Consider the following 21,855-nt stretch of genomic DNA (forward strand, 5'->3'; position numbering starts at 1 on the left):
CTGGTTCTTATTTCACCTAGGCCAGGAACCTCAGTGACACGTACCTTCCCCTTATTCTGCCAGACCCACTCCAGCAGATCTTGGTTTATCACCAAAACCAACATCTTGCCTAACAGAAACTGCCTAACGACCTCATGTGCCCATCTCATGGTTAGATAATCTTTTTCTACTCTTTCCCGAGTGATAATGATGCACTGTCGTATATTTTGATCTCTCTCTCTTTTTAGATCCTCTGGCTCCTGTACATGCGCCTCATGTCCTTTCTTGGACTGCTGCAACTCTTGACTGAACTGTTCCCAGTCATGGTCATGTCCCGGCACTTTCTCCTTTGCTGTGAAGGGCTCCTTCAGCAGAGCATGCTTGCCCCAGCTTGTTTCTTTTACGTGCATCTGGGTCACTTCTTCCTTCTTTCCAGCAGTAGTTATGCCAGCTACGGTGGCAGTTTCAGAGACCTCTGCTTCTTTAGTGGCTTTTTCCACTTCGGCCGCGGCTCCCTTTGGCTTAACTTTGGTCTCTGTAGCACCTGGGGACTTCACGTAAACCAACACATCAGCCTTAACTTTTTCAGCCTTTGTCTTCTCAAAGTCTCCAGTCTCTTTGACCGCCTTCTCATCCTTCTTGGACATGGTACTATACACTTTCTCTGTTAACCCCTCCCCCTCTTTCTCATTGAGGCAGGAGGCACCAGGGTCTTCAGCAGACTCCTCGTCTTCTGTCAGTTTCTCCAGAGGCTCACCCAGGACACTGTTCTCCTTTTGTGGAGGAGTCAGGAGATACAGCCCATCGTAATAGCCCCGATCCAAAAACTGATCGTTAACCTCCTCATACTTTTCCCCCAGAAGGCTGCTGGCTATTTGGAAGGCCTTGTATGCAGAGGGGACTTCTTCCAGGCCTGGGCTACATGCTACCACAGGTCTGTGGTCTTCGGCATCCACATCAGCCCCATCAACTGGTTCAGCAGAAGCATCTTCCATCTTCTCTGCCACAGCCAGCACCACAGTGCCACCATCTCCAGTCCCATTTTTAACAGGCTCTGGCTTCTTGACGCCTTCCAGAGAACTCTCCTCTTCAGGTTTCTCACCTTCCACTCGAGAGCACACTTAGATTTATCCAACTTATCTTTTAAGCTCATGATATTTTCCATCTCTGTTCTGGGTTGCTTGTTCAGCCTCTTCAATTCAGCACGCTCCTCAAGCGCTTCTTCAAGTGGTCTAGCCAAGCAACAGTCTCTGCTTGGTCACGTTTTTCATCATATCGAGCCGAGATGTATTTCTCTTCAGTTAGGAGCCAGTCAAACTTCTCCTGTTTCTTCGCTAGATTAGACATAATTTGCTTCTGGTGGTCCAGGTCCACCATCAGATCATCCATTTCTCGCTGAAGTTTGTTCTTGGGTTTTCTCCACCTTTTTGTATGTCACACCCTGTTTCTCCAGGCGCTTAACCACCTACTCCATGTTTTTCAGCAGTTTATTTTCAGCTTTTTGCACAAGCTTGTGGGAAGTGCCCCGCTTTTGGGCCTCCGGTTCCAACTACTCCTTGCTTGGCTCTGCTGCAGCAGATGTAGGAGTATCACCATTCTCTTTCTGGCTCTCCTTCTTTGCCCTTTATGAAACCTTCTTCAGTTGCTCTGTGAAGACAGCTAGTCCCGTCTCTAACGTTTCTAGGGAGCGTGAGGGGAGAGAGATCATCCTCCTGTTTGTAGCTGTACTGTCGTGTGAGGTCATCTACAACTGTCTGGATTTGGGCTTCAGACCCTAGGCTGACATCACCCGACTTAATTCTCATCTCGTCGGATATAGCTGTCTGGTCACTACTAGTAACCATCTTTATTTCGCAGGACCTTGACATGGTAGCTTCACTCTCTGGGTTGCTATCGGTCACAGCACATACGTCACCTATACCGCTTGTGTCATTATTAATTCTGACCTCTAGGGGCACCGATGAGCTAATCTCCACCTGGGACACTTCCTTAGTAACCAACCAACATTGTGGAGACTGCATTTCCACCTCTGGTACGTGTGGTACACCCCATCATATTTTCCTGCACCTTCAAACACTGAGCTGGAGCTGGGCTTTGCACCAAACTACTTATATGCATGTCTTCAAACCTTTTGATTAAGTCATATAGCGCTTCATGAAGCATAGCAGATGCAGAAAATAAAGTTTCATCATCATTTACATTTTTACCACCAGGGGGCGCTTCTCCCCTGACCACAACCTGCAACAGAAAAGATATAACACTGTCACCACATATTTGATATGACATCACATTTTTCTTATGCATTTCCGCTCTTTTGTCACCATCACTTTGCACTTGACCAGCACCATTGTTTCCAATGGTCAATATTCTTTCCTCATGCAGGTCAAAGTGCAGCTTCTTTAGATCCTTAAAGGGACAGGTACAGGTTCTGCAGGAGTTTTGTCACTATCTGCAGAAGTGTCTACCTTACCCCACAGCAACAAACCGATATCACAGCCCAATACTCCCTCATGCATGAGCGTATCTGTAACATCAAATTCATAAATCCATGTTCTCATTGGAGTCTCACGCTCAGTGAAAATCAGCGGATAGTCCGTATCCGCACGACTGTCCAGCACCTTTATTATTTTTCCAGTCTCAGGTTTCAATATTGTGCTACCTCTTACCCAGGCTAGCATGGGATCCCGGATCCTTGTCTTCCCAAAACTAGCTTTGGTCATTGTCAACTGAGGTAACACAGAAACCTTCTCCTCTGTAGATTTCTGCGAGGGAGCAATCCCAACAGGCTTATCTGCCTTTTCAGACAGTTTTTTTTTCTGGGTGGCTTATTACCTACCAGCCCAGCGGGTATCAACTGCCGCCGGGTCACTGTCACTAGGTCTGCCACATAGTTAATAACAGGAACAGTCTTACCCTTCGTTGTCATGGGTACAGCAGTCTCGAGACAAGGACATCCCATGGACATCTCTACCAAGACCATCCTCCAAAATCCAGCCTCTGGAGACCTGCCCTTGATTCCTGGTACCATGATCACGTGCAGACTCCAGCACTTTTACTTATCAGCAGGGACACCTGCCCACATCCGACACCAATTGTGGGGGGTTAGCTCTTCTCCGGGGGTCATTCTCACAGGTACGACTTTAGGACACCAAGTTTCAGGTCCAAACAGTGCATTAATTTTACACACTCCAACCAATACAGGTCATCATGAAGTCGCAGCTTCACCTAACACATGTGACATCCACATTAAATAATAAACACTTGCCCGGCTAGGCTCTAACTAACACAGAGCTTTTCTGACTCACCTAGGTCACAGTTCACACCCTGTGAACTTGTGCGGCTTTGTCAGCCAATGTCCCACAGCCTCCTGGCTGTACAGAGCACAGTACGCCCACTGTCTCTAGTTCACTGTTTCTTGTGGGGGATTGGGGTTCAGTAGTCTGCCTGACTATGGCCCTGCGACCCTCCCAGGCATCGTTGCATCCCCCAACTCCAGGCTATCTACCAGCCTTGTGGTCCCTCAGCCTTGCCCAGCTAAGACCACACAGACAGAGTCTCCAGGCCTCTGTCTTCTACAGGTAACACACTTCCCCCCTTCTGACACCCTGGGAGGTGCTTTATGCCAGCCTGACTACATCCAGCTTGTCTCACCTGTGGTGGAACAGGGGTGTGGACCGCACTATCCACCCCTTCCTTGCCACTGTCTCACACCCTCTATAGCAGGGATGGCCAACCCATGTTTTTTTCCTCTAAAACTGCACCAGAAAACCTGAATGTGGAAATCCAGCCTCAGAGTCCTTGTACATGGAGCAATGCAATTATTGAGAATGAACCTTATGTTCATTTACATGCAACATTCATCCCCTCTGTAGGGAGATGAATAACTGCTTCTGAGATGACACATCCCAATGGATTCAAAAAGACATTTGTCCATCCAGTTTAGCCTGTTATCCTGCAAGTTGATCCAGAGGAAGGCTAAAATACCCCTGTGAGGTTGAAACCAATTTTCTCCACTGAAAGGGTTTCTGTCAACTGAAAAATGGGTATTAAACTGGCTGACATTAGCGATGTGCTAATGTCAGCAGAACATAACTATATTAGTCCCATGTCATTATGTGCCGCCCATTATTCAGAGAAACAAACTTTTATAATATGCTAATTAGCCTCTAGGAGCAGGGGGGCATTGCACCTGTTCCTAGAGGCTCCGTTTGCCCACCTCTTATCACGCCCTTCTTCTCTTGATTGGCAGGGCCTGTGCAACACGGCTCTCCTCCCACCGGCTGTGTCTACTAAGAAAATCTTGCGCCGTTCAGTGAGAGAAGGACGCTCGACGGCTGCTGGCTTCCTCACTGCGCCTGTGCCGAATACTGAATGGTGCGAGATTTACATTGCAGACACGGCTGCTGGGAGGAGAGCTGCGCTGCCCTGGCCCTGTCAATCAAGAGAAGAAAGGCGTGAAAAGAGGTGGACAAACAGAGCCTGTAGAAGCAGCTGCAATGCCCCCCCCCCCTCCCCCCTGCTCCTAGAGGCTAATTAGCATAGTATATAAGTTCATTTTTCTCAATAAAGGCTTTAGGCAGTGAGATGGCCACCAATGAGTTAACTACAGGGGGGAGGGGGGGTGGCCGCACTGGCCACTAATGAGTTAAAAACAGGGGAGGGGTCTGCCCCCTGCTGCCTGGCAGCACCTGGGGGCAGTCATGTACACAGTTCTTTTAGTATATTCTAACCTGAAGCGTCCCCATCACCATGGGAACTCCTCTGTGTTAGAATATACTGTCGGATCTGAGTTTTCACGAAGTGAAAACTCAGCTCTGAAAAAGCTTTTATGCAGACGGATCTGCGGATCCGTCTGTATAAAAGTAGCCTACGGCCACGGGCCACGGACCACGGACGCGGATGCCAATCTTGTGTGCATCCGTGTTCTTTCACGGACCCATTGACTTGAATGGGTCCGTGAACCGTTGTCCGTCAAAAAAATAGGACAGGTCATATTTTTTTGACGGACAGGATACACGGATCACGGTCTCGGCTGCAAAATGGTGCATTTTCCGATTTTTCCACGGACCCATTGAGAGTCAATGGGTCCGCGAAAAAAAATGGAAAACGGCACAACGGCCACGGATGCACACAACGGTCGTGTGCATGAGGCCTAAGGCTACTTTCACACTTGCGTTCGGAGCGGATCCGTCTGGTATCTGCACAGACGGATCCGCACCTATAATGCAAACGCTTAGATCCGTTTAGAACGGATCCGTTTGCATTACCATGAAAAAATTAATAAATAAAATATATATATATTTTTTTTTGGTTCATGATAATGCAAACGGATCTGTTTTGACTTTACATTGAAAGTCAAGGGGGACGGATCCGTTTGAAAAAAGCCATATTGTGTCAACTAAACTTCAAACGGATCCGTCCCCATTGACTTACATTGTAAGTCTGGACGGATCCGTTTGCCTCCGCACAGCCAGGCAGACACCCAAACACTGCAAGCAGCGTTCGGGTGTCTGCCTGCTGAGCGGAGCGGAGGACAAACGGTGCCAGACTGATGCATTCTGGGCAGATCCGCATCCACTCAGAATGCATTAGGGCTGGACGGATCCGTTCGGGGCCGCTTGTGAGAACCTTCAAACGGAACTCACAAGCGGAGCCCCGAACGCAAGTGTGAAAGTAGCCTAATCCTGGGGCTCTGATCGGTTACCATGGCAGCCAGGATGCTACTGAAGCCCTGGATGCCATGGTCAGCTCCCTGCTGCTGTGTGTACTATGCACAGGGCAGCAGGGAGAGTGTGAAGTCCTATTCACCCTAATAGAGATCAATTAGGGTGAATAGGACAAGGGATCAAAATATCCCAGGTTCTAGCCCCTAAGGGGAGAAATAGTTATTAAGTAAACTGTAAAAATAAATAAAATGTTAACCCCTTAACGACCCAGAACGAGAATGCTCGTCCTCAATCGCCGGCACTAAGTGCTCGAGGACGAGTGTTCTCGCCCTGCAGTTTTTCGCGCCCCCCCCCCCGCGTGCCGGTCCCCCCGATCAAGAGCAGAGATACGGCGGTTACTGACAGCCGGATCCCTGCTGCATCCACCAGAATTGTCGATAACGCTGATGCCGGTGGATTAACCCCTCATATGCCGCAGCCACCTCATGCATCGGGTCCCCGCGTTGCTGTGGCATGGACTCGATGGTTGCCATGGCAGGCCCATGCCATTCCAAGGCTTGGGGCCTGTCATGTACGGAAGCCTAAGAGGCCCAGCCCCCAGACACTAACAGTTAAATACAGAACAGTACAGATGTATTGTGCTGTATTGAAACAAGGATCAGACCCTGTCCCATAGTGGGACAAAAAATAAAGTGAAAAAAAAGTTTATAAAATTAAAGTTTTACTTTTTTTTTTGTTTCAAGTAAAAAAAAAGCATCCTTTTCCAAAAATAAAGTTTAAAAAAATGCGACAAAGTGGTCTCAGAAGAAACCCCTTCCTTAGTGGAGACTCTGAGAAACATGATTAAAGAAGAAGTAGGGGCAGTGGTAGAAGTAAAGCTATCTTCCATACTGCCCAGACCTTCCACTTCTAGCACCCCATTATGGATCAAGATTCTGACCTGGATGAAGGCGTTTCATCCGGTTCAGACTCTGATATTTCGGAAGACGCCAATGGTCGACCCCTGTGTTCAGTCGAAGAGACGGAATCCTTGTTAAAAAATATCAGAGCTACCATTAATATGGAAGAAGCGAAAGAGCCACTATCTTTGCAAGATCAGATGTTCGCAGCTCTAGGAGACAAGAAAAAACTTGTTTTTCCTGTCCATGCTAATATTAAGTCCTTAATTCAAAATTGGAAAGAGCCTGAAAAGAGACAATCCGCTGCTAAGGTATTCAAGAGAAAATATCCGTTTGGAGAAGAAGACTCAGCCACTTGGAATAAGACGCCTAAAGTGGATGCCCCCGTTGCAAGAATTTCAAACAAATCTGCCTGAGACTTCTTAAGGATCCCATGGAAAAGAAATGTGAAAAGTCTCCTAAAAAAGACATGGGAATCATCCACCGGTATATTGAGACCAGGTATCTCGGCAACCTACACCGCCAGAACCCTGTCTCTGTGGTTGGGACAGCTAGAGGAGCATATAGAGTCGGCATGCCTAGAGAAGACTTCCTTGCTTCAATCCCTATATTGAAGCAAGCTGCCAATTTTATGGATGATGCTTCTGCAGATATAGTAAGACTATCTGCCAGAACAGCCGCCCTCTCAAACGCTTCACGAAGCCTGGAAGCTGACAAATCAGGTCGTCATCACTACGGATGCCAGCCAACACGGGTGGGGAGCCCACATGGAAAAACGGTGGCAGCAGGGTCTATGGAAATCGCACCTACAACAAGCCTCGTCAAACTTGAGAGAAGTGACTGCAATATGGGAAGCCCTGAAAGCCTTTGCCCCTTTCATCCTCCTGAAGAATGTAAAAATCCTATCAGACAATTCAACGACTGTGGCCTACCTGAACAAGCAGGGAGGAACAAGGAGTCGCTCCCTTTCCTTGGTGACAGGGAAAATTCTAAGATGGTCAGAGAAAAATCTACTGTCTCTGTCCGCAACCCATGTGAGGGGAAAAGAAAATCAAGTGGCGGACTTCCTCAGCAGAGACCGACTAAGGGCAGGAGAATGGACTCTGAACCAACAGGTCTTCAAATGAATTTGTTCCAAATGGGGCACTCCAAGTGTCGACCTGTTTGCCACAAGAAAAAACACACAGGTCAGTTTTTTCTCCCTCTCAGCCCTAGATTGTCCCCTTAGTGTGGATGCCTTGTCAACACCTTGACCCCAGCAGCTGCTCCCTTTCCCCTGATACAAGATCATAGAGGAGAATGCCCAGGTCATTCTGATAACTCTGTTCTGTCCAAAAGATCATGGTTCCCAGTCCTAAAAAACCTTGCAGGGAAAGACTTTTGGATCCTCCCTCCCCGACTGGATCTATTGTTTCAGGGCCCAGTTGTTCATCCAAGAGTCACCCAGCTTCACTTAACAGCCTGTAGGCTGAAAGGAGTATACTAAGAGGGAAAAGTTTTTCAGAGGCAGTTATATGCAAAGTAGAAAACCTGTTACATCAAGAATATATCTCAGAGCCTGGGAATCCTTTCTGTGATTTAGCGGCAGCAAATATGATCCTTCCAGAGAACTTCAGGTGGCGCTAATCCTGGACTTCCTTCAGGCGGGTGTCATGGAACCATGAACCAGACGTACAACAAGAGATAAGTGGAAATAAGAAGGCTTTATTGAAAATCAAGCTGTAAGCAAAAGTCCAAACGGATGGCTAAACCGAAGCAGGGTCTTGCGTAGCCAGAGGTCAGGAACCAGAAAGGTAGTCAGACGAAGCCTGGATCAGGAACCAGCAGGGTAGTCAGACGAAGCCAGGATCAGGAACCAGCGGGGTAGTCAGACGAGGCCAGGATCAGGAACCAGAAGCAGCAGCAGTCTTAGAAGCATGTGAACACAGGAGGACCAAGCAAGGAACTGAAGCCACAGACCTCCTATATATATGAGCTAGGCATCCAGCTCCTCCCAGTGGGAAGGAGAAGCCGCAGGGTGGGAGGCTACAAGAAACCCAGAAACCAAGATGGCCGCCAGCACATGTCAAACGAAGGAGAACAGCAAGAAGGTAAGACCATGACAGTACCTCCCCCTCAAGGGCCCCTCCTCCGCGGAGTAAGGAACGGTTTCTGAGGGAAGCGTGCGTGGAAGGCTCGGAGCAAAGCAGGAGCATGGACATCTGCGGAGGGAACCCAGGAACGCTCCTCTGGACCATAACCACGCCAATGGACCAAAAACTGCAACCGACCGCGGACCAGGCGTGAGTCCAGGATATTGCTCACCTCATATTCCTCACGATTGCCCACTTGGACCGGACGGGGCCGAGGAACCGAGGAAGTGAAACGATTACACACCAATGGCTTCAACAGGGAGACATGAAACACGTTGGAGATCCGCATGCCAGGAGGAAGCGCAAGGGCATAGGCTACCGGGTTTACCCTGCGAAGCACTCGGAAGGGACCAACAAAGCGAGGCGCCAGCTTGGGAGTGGGCACTCGAAGGTTGAGGTTGCGGGTGGACAACCATACACGGTCTCCGACCTGGTAGGAAGGAGCGGGCGCTCGTCTGCGATCAGCCTGGAGTCTCTGGCGCTGCGCAGAGACCTCAAGGGACCTCTGGATCTGTACCCAAGAAGCACGTAGGACTGGAAAGGTGATCCTCCACAGCCGGAATATCCTGGGGAGAGAATACCTCCGGTAACACGGCAGGTTGGAACCCATAATTGGCCATGAAGGGAGACGTCCCAGAGGAAGAGTTCACCGCCGTGTTCCTGGCAAACTCAGCCCAAGGCAGGAGGTCAACCCAATTGTCTTGGTGATCGGAGACATAGCAACGAAGGAATTGCTCCAAGGCCTGATTGGATCGTTCTGCTGGCCCCATTGGACTGAGGGTGGTAGGCCGAGGAGAAAGAGAGATGAATCCCCAACTGGGAGCAAAAGGCGCGCCAGAACCTGGACACAAACTGACTCCCCCGATCCGACACAATCTCCTTGGGCAAACCGTGCAACCGGAAGACCTCCCTGGCGAAAATCGTGGCCAACTCTTGTGCAGAGGGTAACTTCTTGAGAGGAACACAGTGGCACATTTTGGAAAACCGATCCACAATCATGAGAATGACCGTATGGCCTCGGGATGCAGGGAGGTCCACAATGAAATCCATCCCCAGGTGTGACCATGGGCGCTCCCCGGTGGCTATGGGTTGCAAAAGGCCCAACGGAAGGTGCCGAGGGGACTTACTCTGGGCACAAACGGAGCATGCCGCTACATATGCGGCGATGTCGGAACGTAGAGAAGGCCACCAGAACAGACGTGAAACAGCCCAGGACAGCTGATTCTTTCCAGGATGCCCCGCGGCCTTGGAGTTATGGTAGGTTCGCAACAACCGAGTGCGCAACTCCTCAGGCACAAAACATCTGCCGTTGGGTCTCCCAGAGGGAGCACCAGATTGAGCCGCCAAAATCTGCTCACCCAGGGGAGAGGTCAGGCTGGTGCGAATGGCGGCCAGGATCTGATTCGGAGGTATGACCGAAGTCGGAATCGACTCCTCCCCGGACAGCTCGGAGTACTGCCGTGATAAGGCATCCGCTCTGATGTTCTTGGAACCAGGGTAGGTAGGAGACCACGTAATTAAAACGTGACAAGAACAGAGCCCATCTGGCCTGACGTGGTGTCAATCTCTTGGCCTCAGAAAGGTAGGTCAGATTCTTGTGGTCCGTCAGGATGAGAACCGGAACCACCGAACCCTCGAGCAAGTGCCTCCTATTCTTTAAGGGCCTGCACGATGGCCAATAACTCCCTGTCACCAATCTGATAGTTGCACTCCGCGGAAGACAGTTTCCGGGAGTAAAACCCACAAGGAAGCAGAGGACCCTCTGGTGTTCTACGCTGAGACAGAAGGGCGCCTACTCCCATCTCAGACGCGTCCACCTCGAGGACAAAGGGCAACCCAGGGTTGGGATGCGACAGAATCGGAGCCGACACAAAGGCGGACTTTAGAGCCTCAAAAGCTCGGATGGCCTCGAGCGGCCAGACCTGGAAATTACTGCCCTTCCTGGTCAGATCCGTGAGAGGCTTGGCTAGCATAGAAAAGTCCCTGATGAACTTCCGATAATAATTGGCGAAGCCCAAAAAGCGCTGCAGGGCACGGAGACCACTGGGCTGGGGCCACTGTAAGACAGCCGAAACCTTCTCAGGATCCATGGAGAACCCCTCAGCGGAAATGATGTAACCTAAGAAGGTTACCTGGGATCGGTGAAATTCGCATTTCTCAAGCTTACCGAACAGCCTGTTCTCTCGTAACCGTTGCAACACTCGTCTGACATCCATAATGTGGGCCTCCATGGATTCAGAATATACCAAGATGTCATCCAAATAGACCACCACACACTGCTGCAACAGGTCACGGAAAACATCGTTGATGAATTCCTGGAAGACTGCGGGCGCATTGCACAACCCAAAGGGCATAACCAAGGATTCATAATGACCGGTCCTGGTGTTAAACGCGGTCTTCCACTCATCGCCCGCCTTGATCCTTACCAGGTTATATGCCGCCCTCAGGTCGAGTTTGGTAAAGACCGTGGCCCCTTTGAGGCGATCGAACAGCTCGGAAATCAAGGGTATCGGGTAAGCGTTCTTGATCGTGATGCGATTGAGACCCCTGTAATCGATGCAAGGCCTCAACTCACCGCCCTTCTTTTTCACAAAGAAAAATCCAGCCCCTGCCGGGGACGAGGATTTGCGAATGTGTCCGCGTGAAAGCGCCTCCCTCACGTACTCCTCCATGGCCTCATTCTCCGCTACCGACAGTGGATAGACTTTGCCACGAGGAGGAACGGCACCAGATTGTAACTCTATGGCACAATCGTATGGGCGGTGCAGGAGGTAGGGCAACCGCGCGCACCTTATCGAATACATCCCGGTACTCTTCGTATTCAGGAGGCAACAGAGAGTCCGAGGAAGTACACAGCAACTTGACAGGCCCATGGATGCAACTAGCCCCACACTGCGGTGACCACGAGAGGATCTCGGCCGATCTCCAATCGAAAGTCGGATTATGCTTCTGGAGCCAGGGGTACCCCAAGACCACCGAGTAGTGTGGAGACGAAATCACCTGGAGACAGACCGACTCTCTGTGAACGGCACCAATGGCTATCCCCACTGGAAGGGTCTCATGAGTCACGTGTGGCGGCAGAAGGGGTCTGCCGTCTATCGCCTCAAGAGCCAGTGGGGAACCTCGAGGCTGCAGAGGAATGGAATTGGCGGCAGCGAACACACTATCAATGAACAAACCACCAGCACCAGAGTCCACCAACGCCTGGGTCGTCACCGAGCCCCCGACCCAGGAGAGGACAACAGTAATCAGTGGTTTGTCAACACGGGAAACCGGGGACGAGGAGACTCCACCCAAGATCTGCCCCCGACAGGATCTCAGGTGCGAGCGTTTCCCGGACGGTTCGGACATGCCAACCGAAAATGCCCACCGAGACCACAGTACATGCATCGGCCCTCGCGTCTCCGGAGTACCCTCTCCCCCTCGGACAGGCGAGCAAACCCCAGCTGCATGGGTTCACCCCCAGACCAGTCATCCCCAGGAGGCGTGGGAGGAGAGGGAGGCACGGGTGGGACAGCAAACGTAGGCGCCAATCTGTTAGAAGACCTCCGCAGGCTCTCCTTAAAGGAAGGTCTCTCCCTGAGTCTGGTGTCAATCAAAATCAGGAAAGAAATAAGAGACTCGAGCTCCACTGGTAGGTCCTTAGCTGCAACCTCATCCTTCAAGGCATCCGAGAGACCATGAGAGAAAGCAGCGACCAGAGCCTCATTATTCCAGCCCACCTCTGCTGCCAGGGTACGAAACTCAATGGCGTATTCAGCTACGGATCGTGAACCCTGTCTGATGGACATAAGGAGCTTCGCAGCAGAGGCAGCACGAGCCGGCACATCGAATACCTTCCGAAGAGAAGCAACAAAACCGGAAAACTCACCGGATTGTTGTTCTCCCATAAAGGGCTGGCCCAGGCCAAGGCCTTGTCCGAGAGCAGCGAGATCAAGAAGCCCACCTTTGATCTCTCAGTAGGAAAGGCATGTGGCAGCAACTCGAAATAAATGCCCACCTGGTTAAGGAAACCTCGGCACTGAGTTGGCTCTCCCCCAAAGCGCTGTGGAAGGGGGGCAGAACCGGTCATACCCCGAGACACCGCAGGCGCAGCAACAGGTGTCGGGGTAGACTCTGGCGCAACAACCGGAGCGGCAGTAGGAGCGGGCCCAGGAGCGACAACCGACCCATCGGCAACGGAAGCGAAATGAGCCGTGCGTTCAAGCAGGGTTTGCAACGCCACAGCGAACAGACCCAACAGGTGATCCTGCTGATCAAGTCTGGCAACCAGCGTAGGTAGCGAGGATGGCCCTGTACCGTCAGAATTCATGGCTTGGTCGTAATGTCATGGAACCATGAACCAGACGTACAACAAGAGATAAGTGGAAATAAGAAGGCTTTATTGAAAATCAAGCTGTAAGCAAAAGTCCAAACGGATGGCTAAACCGAAGCAGGGTCTTGCGTAGCCAGAGGTCAGGAACCAGAAGGGTAGTCAGACGAAGCCTGGATCAGGAACCAGCAGGGTAGTCAGACGAAGCCAGGATCAGGAACCAGCGGGGTAGTCAGACGAGGCCAGGATCAGGAACCAGAAGCAGCAGCAGTCTTAGAAGCATGTGAACACAGGAGGACCAAGCAAGGAACTGAAGCCACAGACCTCCTATATATATGAGCTAGGCATCCAGCTCCTCCCAGTGGGAAGGAGAAGCCGCAGGGTGGGAGGCTACAAGAAACCCAGAAACCAAGATGGCCGCCAGCACATGTCAAACGAAGGAGAACAGCAAGAAGGTAAGACCATGACAGCGGGACTAGATAAAGGACTATCTGTGAGTACCTTAAAAGTCCAGGTAGCAGCTTTAAGTGCATTTTTAAACAGCAAGCTATCGGACATAAATGTTATCAAAAGGTTCCTTAGGGGGGCAAGTAGAATCTGCCCAAAATTAAGATCTTCAGTTCCGCCCTGGGATTTAAATCTGGTGCTATCCAGATTAATGTATCCGCCCTTTGAACCTATAGCAGAAATCCCCTTAAGAACATTGACCCTCAAGTTTTTTTGTTAGCCATCACTACAGCAAGAAGACTAGGGGAGATTCAGGCCTTTTCCATCCTTTTCTGGAGGATAGAATCATATTGAAACATGCTCCTGAATTTCTTCCTAAAGTTGTAACAAAGTTTCACTGTCAACAGGAAGTTACTCTTCCCTCCTTCTGTTCCCAGGCGACCTCGGAGATGGAAAAACTATTTCATAACCTAGACGTTAGGACAGGCAGCTAGCAAGACTTCCATCTCTAGATGGATCAAGGCCTGCATTGTCCTAGCCTAGGAAACGGAAGGGATTGCTCCTCCACCTTTGTTGAGAGACCACTCTACCAGTGCACTGGCCACATCCTGGGCTGAAGGGGCCCCTGCCTCAATAGAAGAAATATGTCGGGCAGCCACATGGTCCAATCCTGGCACCTTTTTTAAATATTACAAATTTGACGTCTCTACAAATAGAGACTTATCCTTTGGACACAAAGTCCTGTCGGCAGTTGTCCCACCCTGATCATGTCTCCTATGTTATTCCTCCACGTAGTGCCGTTGTGGAGGCATCAGGAAAAAATTAAAATTGCTGCTCTTACCGGTAATTGGATTTTTCTTTAGCCTCCACAACGGCATGAGGAAAAAAGTGAAATTTTGAAATTGTATCTCTATTTTCCATTAATTCTTGTGGAACACCTAAAGGGTTAACAACGTTTGTAAAATCAGTTTTGAATACCTTGAGGGTGTAGTTTCTAGAATGGGGTTATTTTTGGGTGGTTTCTATCATGTAAGCTTCACAAAGTGACTTGAGACCTGAACTAGTCCTTAAATAGTTGGTTTTTGAAAAGTTCTGAGAAATTTCAAGATATACTTCTAAACTTCTAAGCCTTGTAACGTCCCCCAAAAATAAAATGTCATTCCCAAAATCCTCCAGAAGTAGAGAAATTGAAACTTGAAAATTTGCACATTTTTCAAAATTTTTGGCAAATTTGGTATTTTTTTTATAAATAAAAATGAATTTTTTGACTCCATTTTACCAGTGTCATGAAGTACAATATGTGACAAAAAAAACTATCTCAGAATGGCCTGGATAAGTCAAAGCGTTTTAAAGTTATCACCACATAAAGTGACACTGGTCAGATTTGCAAAAGATAGCCTGGTCCTAAAGTTGAAAATGAGCCCAGTCCTTAAGGGGTTAAAAGCAAACACACCAAGTATAAATCACCCCCTTTCCCAATTTTACATATAAAATATATAAACAATAAATAAATAAACATATCACATATCGCCTATTACCAAAAAGTCCAAACTATTAAAATATTTGAAAAAATCTATGCGGTGAACGCCGGGACAGAAAAATAATAAATAAAAACTGTGCGATTCGCCATTTTTTAAAATGCGGAATGCACGTGGCTTTTTTGTTTGCGCGGTATCAAATGGTATCGAGTATCATAATACTTTTTTATGGTATCGAAATTGAATCAAAAATCTGGTATCGCAACAACTCTAGATTAGATCTCGTCTTTATTCTAATGTTGATAATCTTTCAGGGTACTGTAGTCCCCCCATTCTAGTTATTACTTTAGTTGCCCTCCGTTGTACCCTCTCCTGCTCTGCTATGTCTGTCTTGTTCACAGGAGCCTAGAACTGTACACATTACTCCACGTGTGTAAGGCCTCATGCAGACGACCGTTGTGTGCATCCGTGGCCGTTGTGCCGTTTTCCGTTTTTTTTCGTGGGCCCATTGACAGCCGAGGCCGTGATCCGTGTATCCTGTCCGTCAAAAAAATATGACCTGTCCTATTTTTTTGACGGACAACGGTTCACGGACTCATTCAAGTCAATGGGTCCGTGAAAGAACACGGATGCACACAAGATTGGCATCCGTGTCCGTGATCCGTGGCCGTAGGTTGCTTTCATACAGACGGATCCGAAGATCCATCTGCATAAAAGCTTTTTCAGATCTAAGTTTTCACTTCGTGAAAACTCATATCCGACAGTATATTCTAACACAGAGGCGTTCCCATGGTGATGGGGACGCTTCTAGTTAGAATACACTACAAACTGTGTACAAGACTGCCCCCTGCTGCCTGGCAGCACCCGATCTCTTACAGGGGGCCGTGATCAGCACAATTAAGGGGTTAATTGTACTATCATATCCCCCTGTAAGAGATCAGGGCTGCCAGGCAGCAGGGGGCAGACCCCCCCCCCCTCCCCAGTTTGAATATCATTGGTGGCCAGTGCAGCCCCCCCTCCCTCTATTGTAATAATAGCTTGGTGGCCAGTGTGCGCCCCCCATCGGGCCCCCCCCTTCCTCCCTCTATTGTAATAAATCGTTGGTGGCACAGTGTGCGCCCCCCATCGGCCCCCCCTCCCTTTATAGCAGTAACAACATTGGTGGCCAGTGTGCGGCCTCCCATCTCCCCTCCCCCCATCATTGGTGGCAGCGTAGTTCCGATCGGAGTCCCAGTTTCATCGCTGGGGCTCCGATCGGTAACCATGGCAACCAGGACGCTACTGCAGTCCTGGTTGCCATGGTTACTTAGCAATAGTACAATAGTAGAAGATTCATAGTTACCTGCTTGCTGCTGCGATGTTCGTGTCCGGCCGGGAGCTCCACCTACTGGTAAGTGACAGGTCTGTGCGGCGCATTGCTAAATGAACTGTCACTTACCAGTAGGAGGAGCTCCCGGCCGGTCACAGACATCGCAGCAGCAAGCAGGTAAGTATGAATCTTCTACTATTGTACTATTGCTAAGTAACCATGGCAACCAGGGCTGCAGTAGCTTCCTGGTTGCCATGGTTACCGATCGGAGCCCCAGCGATTAAACTGGGACTCCGATCGGAACTGCGCTGCCACCAATGATCGGGGGGGGGGGAGATGGGAGGCCGCACACTGGCCACCAATGTTGTTACTGCTATAGAGAGAGGGGGGGCCGATGGGGGGCGCACACTGTGCCACCAATGATTTATTACAATAGAGGGAGGGAGGGGGGGCGCACACTGTGCCACCAACGATTTATTACAATAGAGGGAGGGGGGGCGATGGGGGGCGCACACTGTGCCACCAACGATTTATTACAATAGAGGGAGGGAGGGGGGGCGATGGGGGGCGCACACTGTGCCACCAACGATTTATTACAATAGAGGGAGGGAGGGGGGGCCGCACTGGCCACCAATGATATTCAAACTGGGGAGGGGGGGGGGGTCTGCCCCCTGCTGCCTGGCAGCCCTGATCTCTTACAGGGGGATATAATAGTACAATTAACCCCTTCAGGTGCGGCACCTGAGGAGTTAATTGTGCTGATCACGGCCCCCTGTAAGAGATCGGGTGCTGCCAGGCAGCAGGGGGCAGTCATGTACACAGTTTGTAGTATATTCTAACCTGAAGCGTCCCCATCACCATGGGAACGCCTCTGTGTTAGAATATACTGTCGGATCTGAGTTTCACGATGTAGCTCATATCCGACAGTATATTCTAACATAGAGGCGTTCCCATGGTGATGGGGACGCTTCAAGTTAAAATATACCATCGGATTGGTGAAAACTCCAATCCGATGGTATAAAAGAACTCCAGACTTTACATTGAAAGTCAATGGGGACGGATCCGTTTGAAATGGCACCATATTGTGTCAACGTCAAACGGATCCGTCCCCATTGACTTGCATTGTAATTCAGGACGGATCCGTTTGGCTCCGCACGGCCAGGCGGACACCAAAATGACTTTTTTTTCATGTCCGTGGATCCTCCAAAAATCAAGGAAGACCCACGGACGAAAAAACGGTCACGGATCACGGAACTACGGACCCCGTTTTTGCGGACCGTGAAAATAAACTGTCGTGTGCATGAGGCCTAAAGTTGTAGGACTATGTTCTCATCACGGGCATCTATGCCCCTTTTTTCGCAACCCATTATCGCAGGACACAGGACAATTACAACATATGCCGTGTGTAGCCCCAGTATATTTGTGTTGAGGTCTGCGAGTGGTATAATATGGCCTAGTGTAGTGTTCTTGTGTCACAGTGGTCCTACCTCAGGCCGTCGCTCCCTGGGGATTGTTTGCTACAATAATTGAGTTGAAGTAGACAAAGAACTCCAGATTTGGAAATTTTGAATATTGTTTACAGAATGAACTTGGTAATACAAAAATGTTTCTTTACTTGGTTGAAATTCACTCCATTTGGTACCAGCAGGGTGCAAGGTGACAGCAGTTGGTTTAAATGCTTCTCTTGGTTCCTATCTGGCTTAAGTCTGTTATCTGTTCAATGATCAGAGTGTATCTTCGATTTTCCCTGAAATGGCTATAAAATTTTAAAAAAATTATACTTATCTCATCCATTTGAGTGCAAAGAGGCAACTATGAAATCTCATGCATAATGGCATAATGACGTATGACGTCACCACAGCAGTTGTCCTGATGATGTCATCATATACCACGCAAGATTTGTGCTGGATCTTCAAGCAAGATGGCCACGGTGGCCTCTTCGCATTTAAATGGATGAGTTAAGTATGATTTTATTTTATTTTTTTGTTGATCAACCCCTGAAAGGCATTAATATTATCTCAGATGCTGCGATCAGTGATTGATGGATTCAATGACTGGTGCCGATGCAATAGTTTTAATTATCATGGATAAACATATCTATGAACACTGATTCCCAAAAATTATCGTCTAAAGGTGCCATTGATTACCCAATGAATAAGCTGACATGTTTATTGGGTAAACATTTCCTTCATGCTAAACAAGCAGGAGGACCAAATCAGCAGTGCAGAGAACAGCTCTGGAGATAGAGGTAAGTATAGTATTATTTTATTATTTATTTTCATACAATCAGTATCATGAGGGTGTCACGATCTATCGCTGACTCTATTGTGCCTGGCGTCACAAGGTTGCAGCGGGTGGCTACTCATTCTGTTTCAAGATATCGCTCCATAAGCTAGTGGTGGGAATGGATTCCGGACCATGTTTTCCTGCTTAGGTTTGAAATCCTTTTTGTTCGATTTGTTGCCAGATATAGACATTCTATTCTGACCTGGAGTTGGAGTTGCTTTGGAGGTATTGGAACTGGAGCTGTTGGATCTCCGGTTCACTCCTGTTGTTGTCTCCTGTTTGTTTTCTCCCTTTGGGGATTGTTTGTGGTGTTTGTATCGTTTGTCCTTTTCATGTTGTTACCCTAGGTGTCAGTGATGAAGACTAGTGCTCCCACCGCTCTATTCACTACCTAGGGCTTATTTCAGGGTAAGCCAGGGACGAGGCACACGATCTGCGTATGGGTTAGCAGCCTGTCTAGGGACGTCAGGGCAGCCAGGTGCCTGTGCTAGGTGAGTTAGGGGTCACCACTCCTCCCTCTCCTTAGTGAAAAGGATACTCCTCTTCCCTCCCCTCTGCGCTGCACGTCTGTTACCTGCTATATCAGATGTGATAATCAGGGGTTTGTCCAAGATTTTCAATTATCTTGGACAACCCAAGATAACGGCAGGCCCCAAGCCCCTCACTGGAAATGTGATATGTATCTTGGTAATATTGGTTATTATTATTATAGCTAAAGTCATTGCACACATACTTCAAAAGACTGGATATTTCTCTATGGAAATTTTGGAAATGTTTATGATGGCATTCCCATAGAAGTGAATGGAGCAGTGGTCACACATGCACTCCATTCTCATTGAGCAGTCCAGTGCCTCCATTCTTGTGATTGCTTGAGATTCCAGCAGCAGGGCCCTAAGCAGACAATTATTCCCTATCCTGTGGATAAGGGATAAATCATTTTATTGGTAAAACCCTTTGAGATTCCAAGAGAATACCTTTAAGTAAGGGAAATATCTTATTGAGCTCTCTCCAGGGGTTATTTAAGAAGAAAATGTGGCATAATCTGAATATATTGGTAGGCTACTTTCAGAAATGAAAATAAAGGCAATGTTGGGTACAAATATAGAACACAGCATTTTTTCTGAAGTGTCTGTGGGCAGTGCCTTACTATCTACTGACTGCTACATTATATTATAGGATAAAAATAAAAAAAAAGGTCAGGGTTAGCTACAAGCACAGGATACGGTACAGTTTTTAAAGTGACCGTTTTTAAAGTGTCTGTGGATAGTACTTATTTAGAAATGTCTTTGACCTTGAATGAGGAAGTTGTGAACTAGCAGGAAATCAATTACATAAACGACACCAACAGCTCAACATTTATTATTTATTACTTGGGAGTAAAAAAAACAAACACCAAAAACATAACTACAGCTACTAAGTAACAACCTTGTGTAAATTCTCATGTCTGTGAGCAGCTTGTCCTATAAAAGCACATGTCAGTTTGTGGAGCACACAAAACAAAAAGAATGTCCCCATTTCTGCAAAAGAGCAAGGAATGCAAAAAAGATATATTATTAATACTGAGAGGAGGACACTTCCCCATGACACATGACTATGCTTTCCAGTATTGCAATAAGCACATTGAAAATGTATTTTTTTTTTCCTGTATTTTGACTTTCAGCATCAGAATGTAAACCGTGCCCTGAATTTGCTGCTATACCAGACTCACGAAGTGTAACCCCAGATGCTGAACCAAGTCCCCCCACTGCGGACACAGGGGAAATGTTCTTCTTGCCAGAAGAAAAGGTAAATAATTGTTCACTTTTAACGTTGCATCCACTGAATGTAAGTGATGTGAGGATAAAACGGGAAAAAAAAGGTCACCATTTACTCATTTTGATTGCATAAATTTCTTACTTTTGGAGAATAACATTATTTTTATTCCTTGTGATCTACACTCACATTTGAAGTTTTTTCCCACCAAATACATTTATCCACTAAGTACTGGTTTAAAGTTTTCATGGTAGGACCCCCATGAGCACTAGAATTGTGATTCGAAATCCTCAGTTCCTTAACTTACCGTCATGACTGGGCTAAGAATGAGTTTGAATGGAGCAGCAGATGAGTTAGAGCTGTCACTCCATTCAAACTCTAAAGGAATGACAAGAGAAAAATACTGCATTATTGTGGATTGGGCGAGAGAATTTTGAAATTGAGGGAAACAATGTTCTAAGCTGTAACATATTAAATAACTATCCAGAGTGATATGCTCAGTGGATAAATACATATGCAGGATTGTTAATATAGATGCCATAGTAATAAACACTCATTTTTATTTAAATTGCTGTGGTATTGCCAATGCAGTTATTACAGGTGAAACAAATGATTAAACTTGTGTCACCAGTAAATCGAAAATGCAATCATGGTTAAAAAAAAAAGCTGGTGTTTTACAATGTGCTTTTGTTGCGATTGAAAAAACAGGGCGTACATAAAAATGTAAAGTTCTGAACATTTCATTTATATAATCATCATAATGGTAAGTTATTGATATACCTCTAAGGCCCATTTCACACGAGCGAATTTTCCACGCGGGCGCAATGCGTGATGCGAACACATTGCGTCTGCACTGAATCCGGACCCATTCATTTTAATGTGTCTGTGTACATGAGCGTTCTTTTTCACGCATCACTTGTGCGTTGCGTGAGAATCGCAGCATGTTCTATATTCTGCATCTTTCACGCAGCCCTGGCCCCATAGAAGTGAATGGGGCTGCATGAAAAACGCATCGCATCAGCAAGCAAGTGCGGATGCGATGCGTTTTTCACTGATGGTTGCTAAGAGTTGTTGTTTGTAAACCTTTGTTTTTTATCACATGAGTGAAAAACGCATCAAAACGCATTGCACCCACAAAAAAAAAAAACGGAACCACTGAACGCAATCGCAGCCAAAATGACTGAACTTGCTTTCGAAATGGTACAAGTTTCACTGAACTTAATCCGCTTTGTTCGTGTGCAAGAAGCCTAATCTAGATCCATCTGTATCAGTGTATTGTCATCTTTTGTCTTAAAAAGGTTGTCTGGATTTTTTATATTGATGATCTATCCTCAGGATAGGTCATCAATATCAGATCAGTGGGGGTCCGACACCCCCATCAATGAGCCGTCTCTCTTCCTGTTCACCGCTGCTGTCACCTTTAATTACTTTTTACAGTTTAGTGTCATCTGCAAAATTTGATTATTTTAGTGTGCAAGCCTTCTACAAGATCATTAATACATACATTGAGAATAGGGGACAATACTGACCCCTGAGGTACCCCACTAGTGACAGTGACCCAATCTGAGTGTGTACTGTTAATAACCACCCTCTGT

At 47.7% G+C, this 21,855-nt stretch overlaps 1 protein-coding gene across 2 annotated transcripts in view; it reads left to right on the top strand.

Annotated features, from left to right (window-relative positions):
• The window catches only part of ARHGEF18 (Rho/Rac guanine nucleotide exchange factor 18), a 534,361-nt gene that overhangs the window by 213,562 nt on the left and 298,944 nt on the right, over nucleotides 1–21,855 (top strand). For both annotated transcript variants that reach the window (XM_044305773.1, XM_044305780.1), the window contains exon 2: nucleotides 20,169–20,293. In XM_044305773.1, the coding sequence (XP_044161708.1) occupies nucleotides 20,169–20,293 (125 nt within the window). The remainder of the gene's footprint in view (nucleotides 1–20,168; nucleotides 20,294–21,855) is intronic.

Source organism: Bufo gargarizans, chromosome 1 (assembly GCF_014858855.1).
Source record: "Bufo gargarizans isolate SCDJY-AF-19 chromosome 1, ASM1485885v1, whole genome shotgun sequence".
Lineage (NCBI taxonomy): Eukaryota > Metazoa > Chordata > Amphibia > Anura > Bufonidae > Bufo > Bufo gargarizans.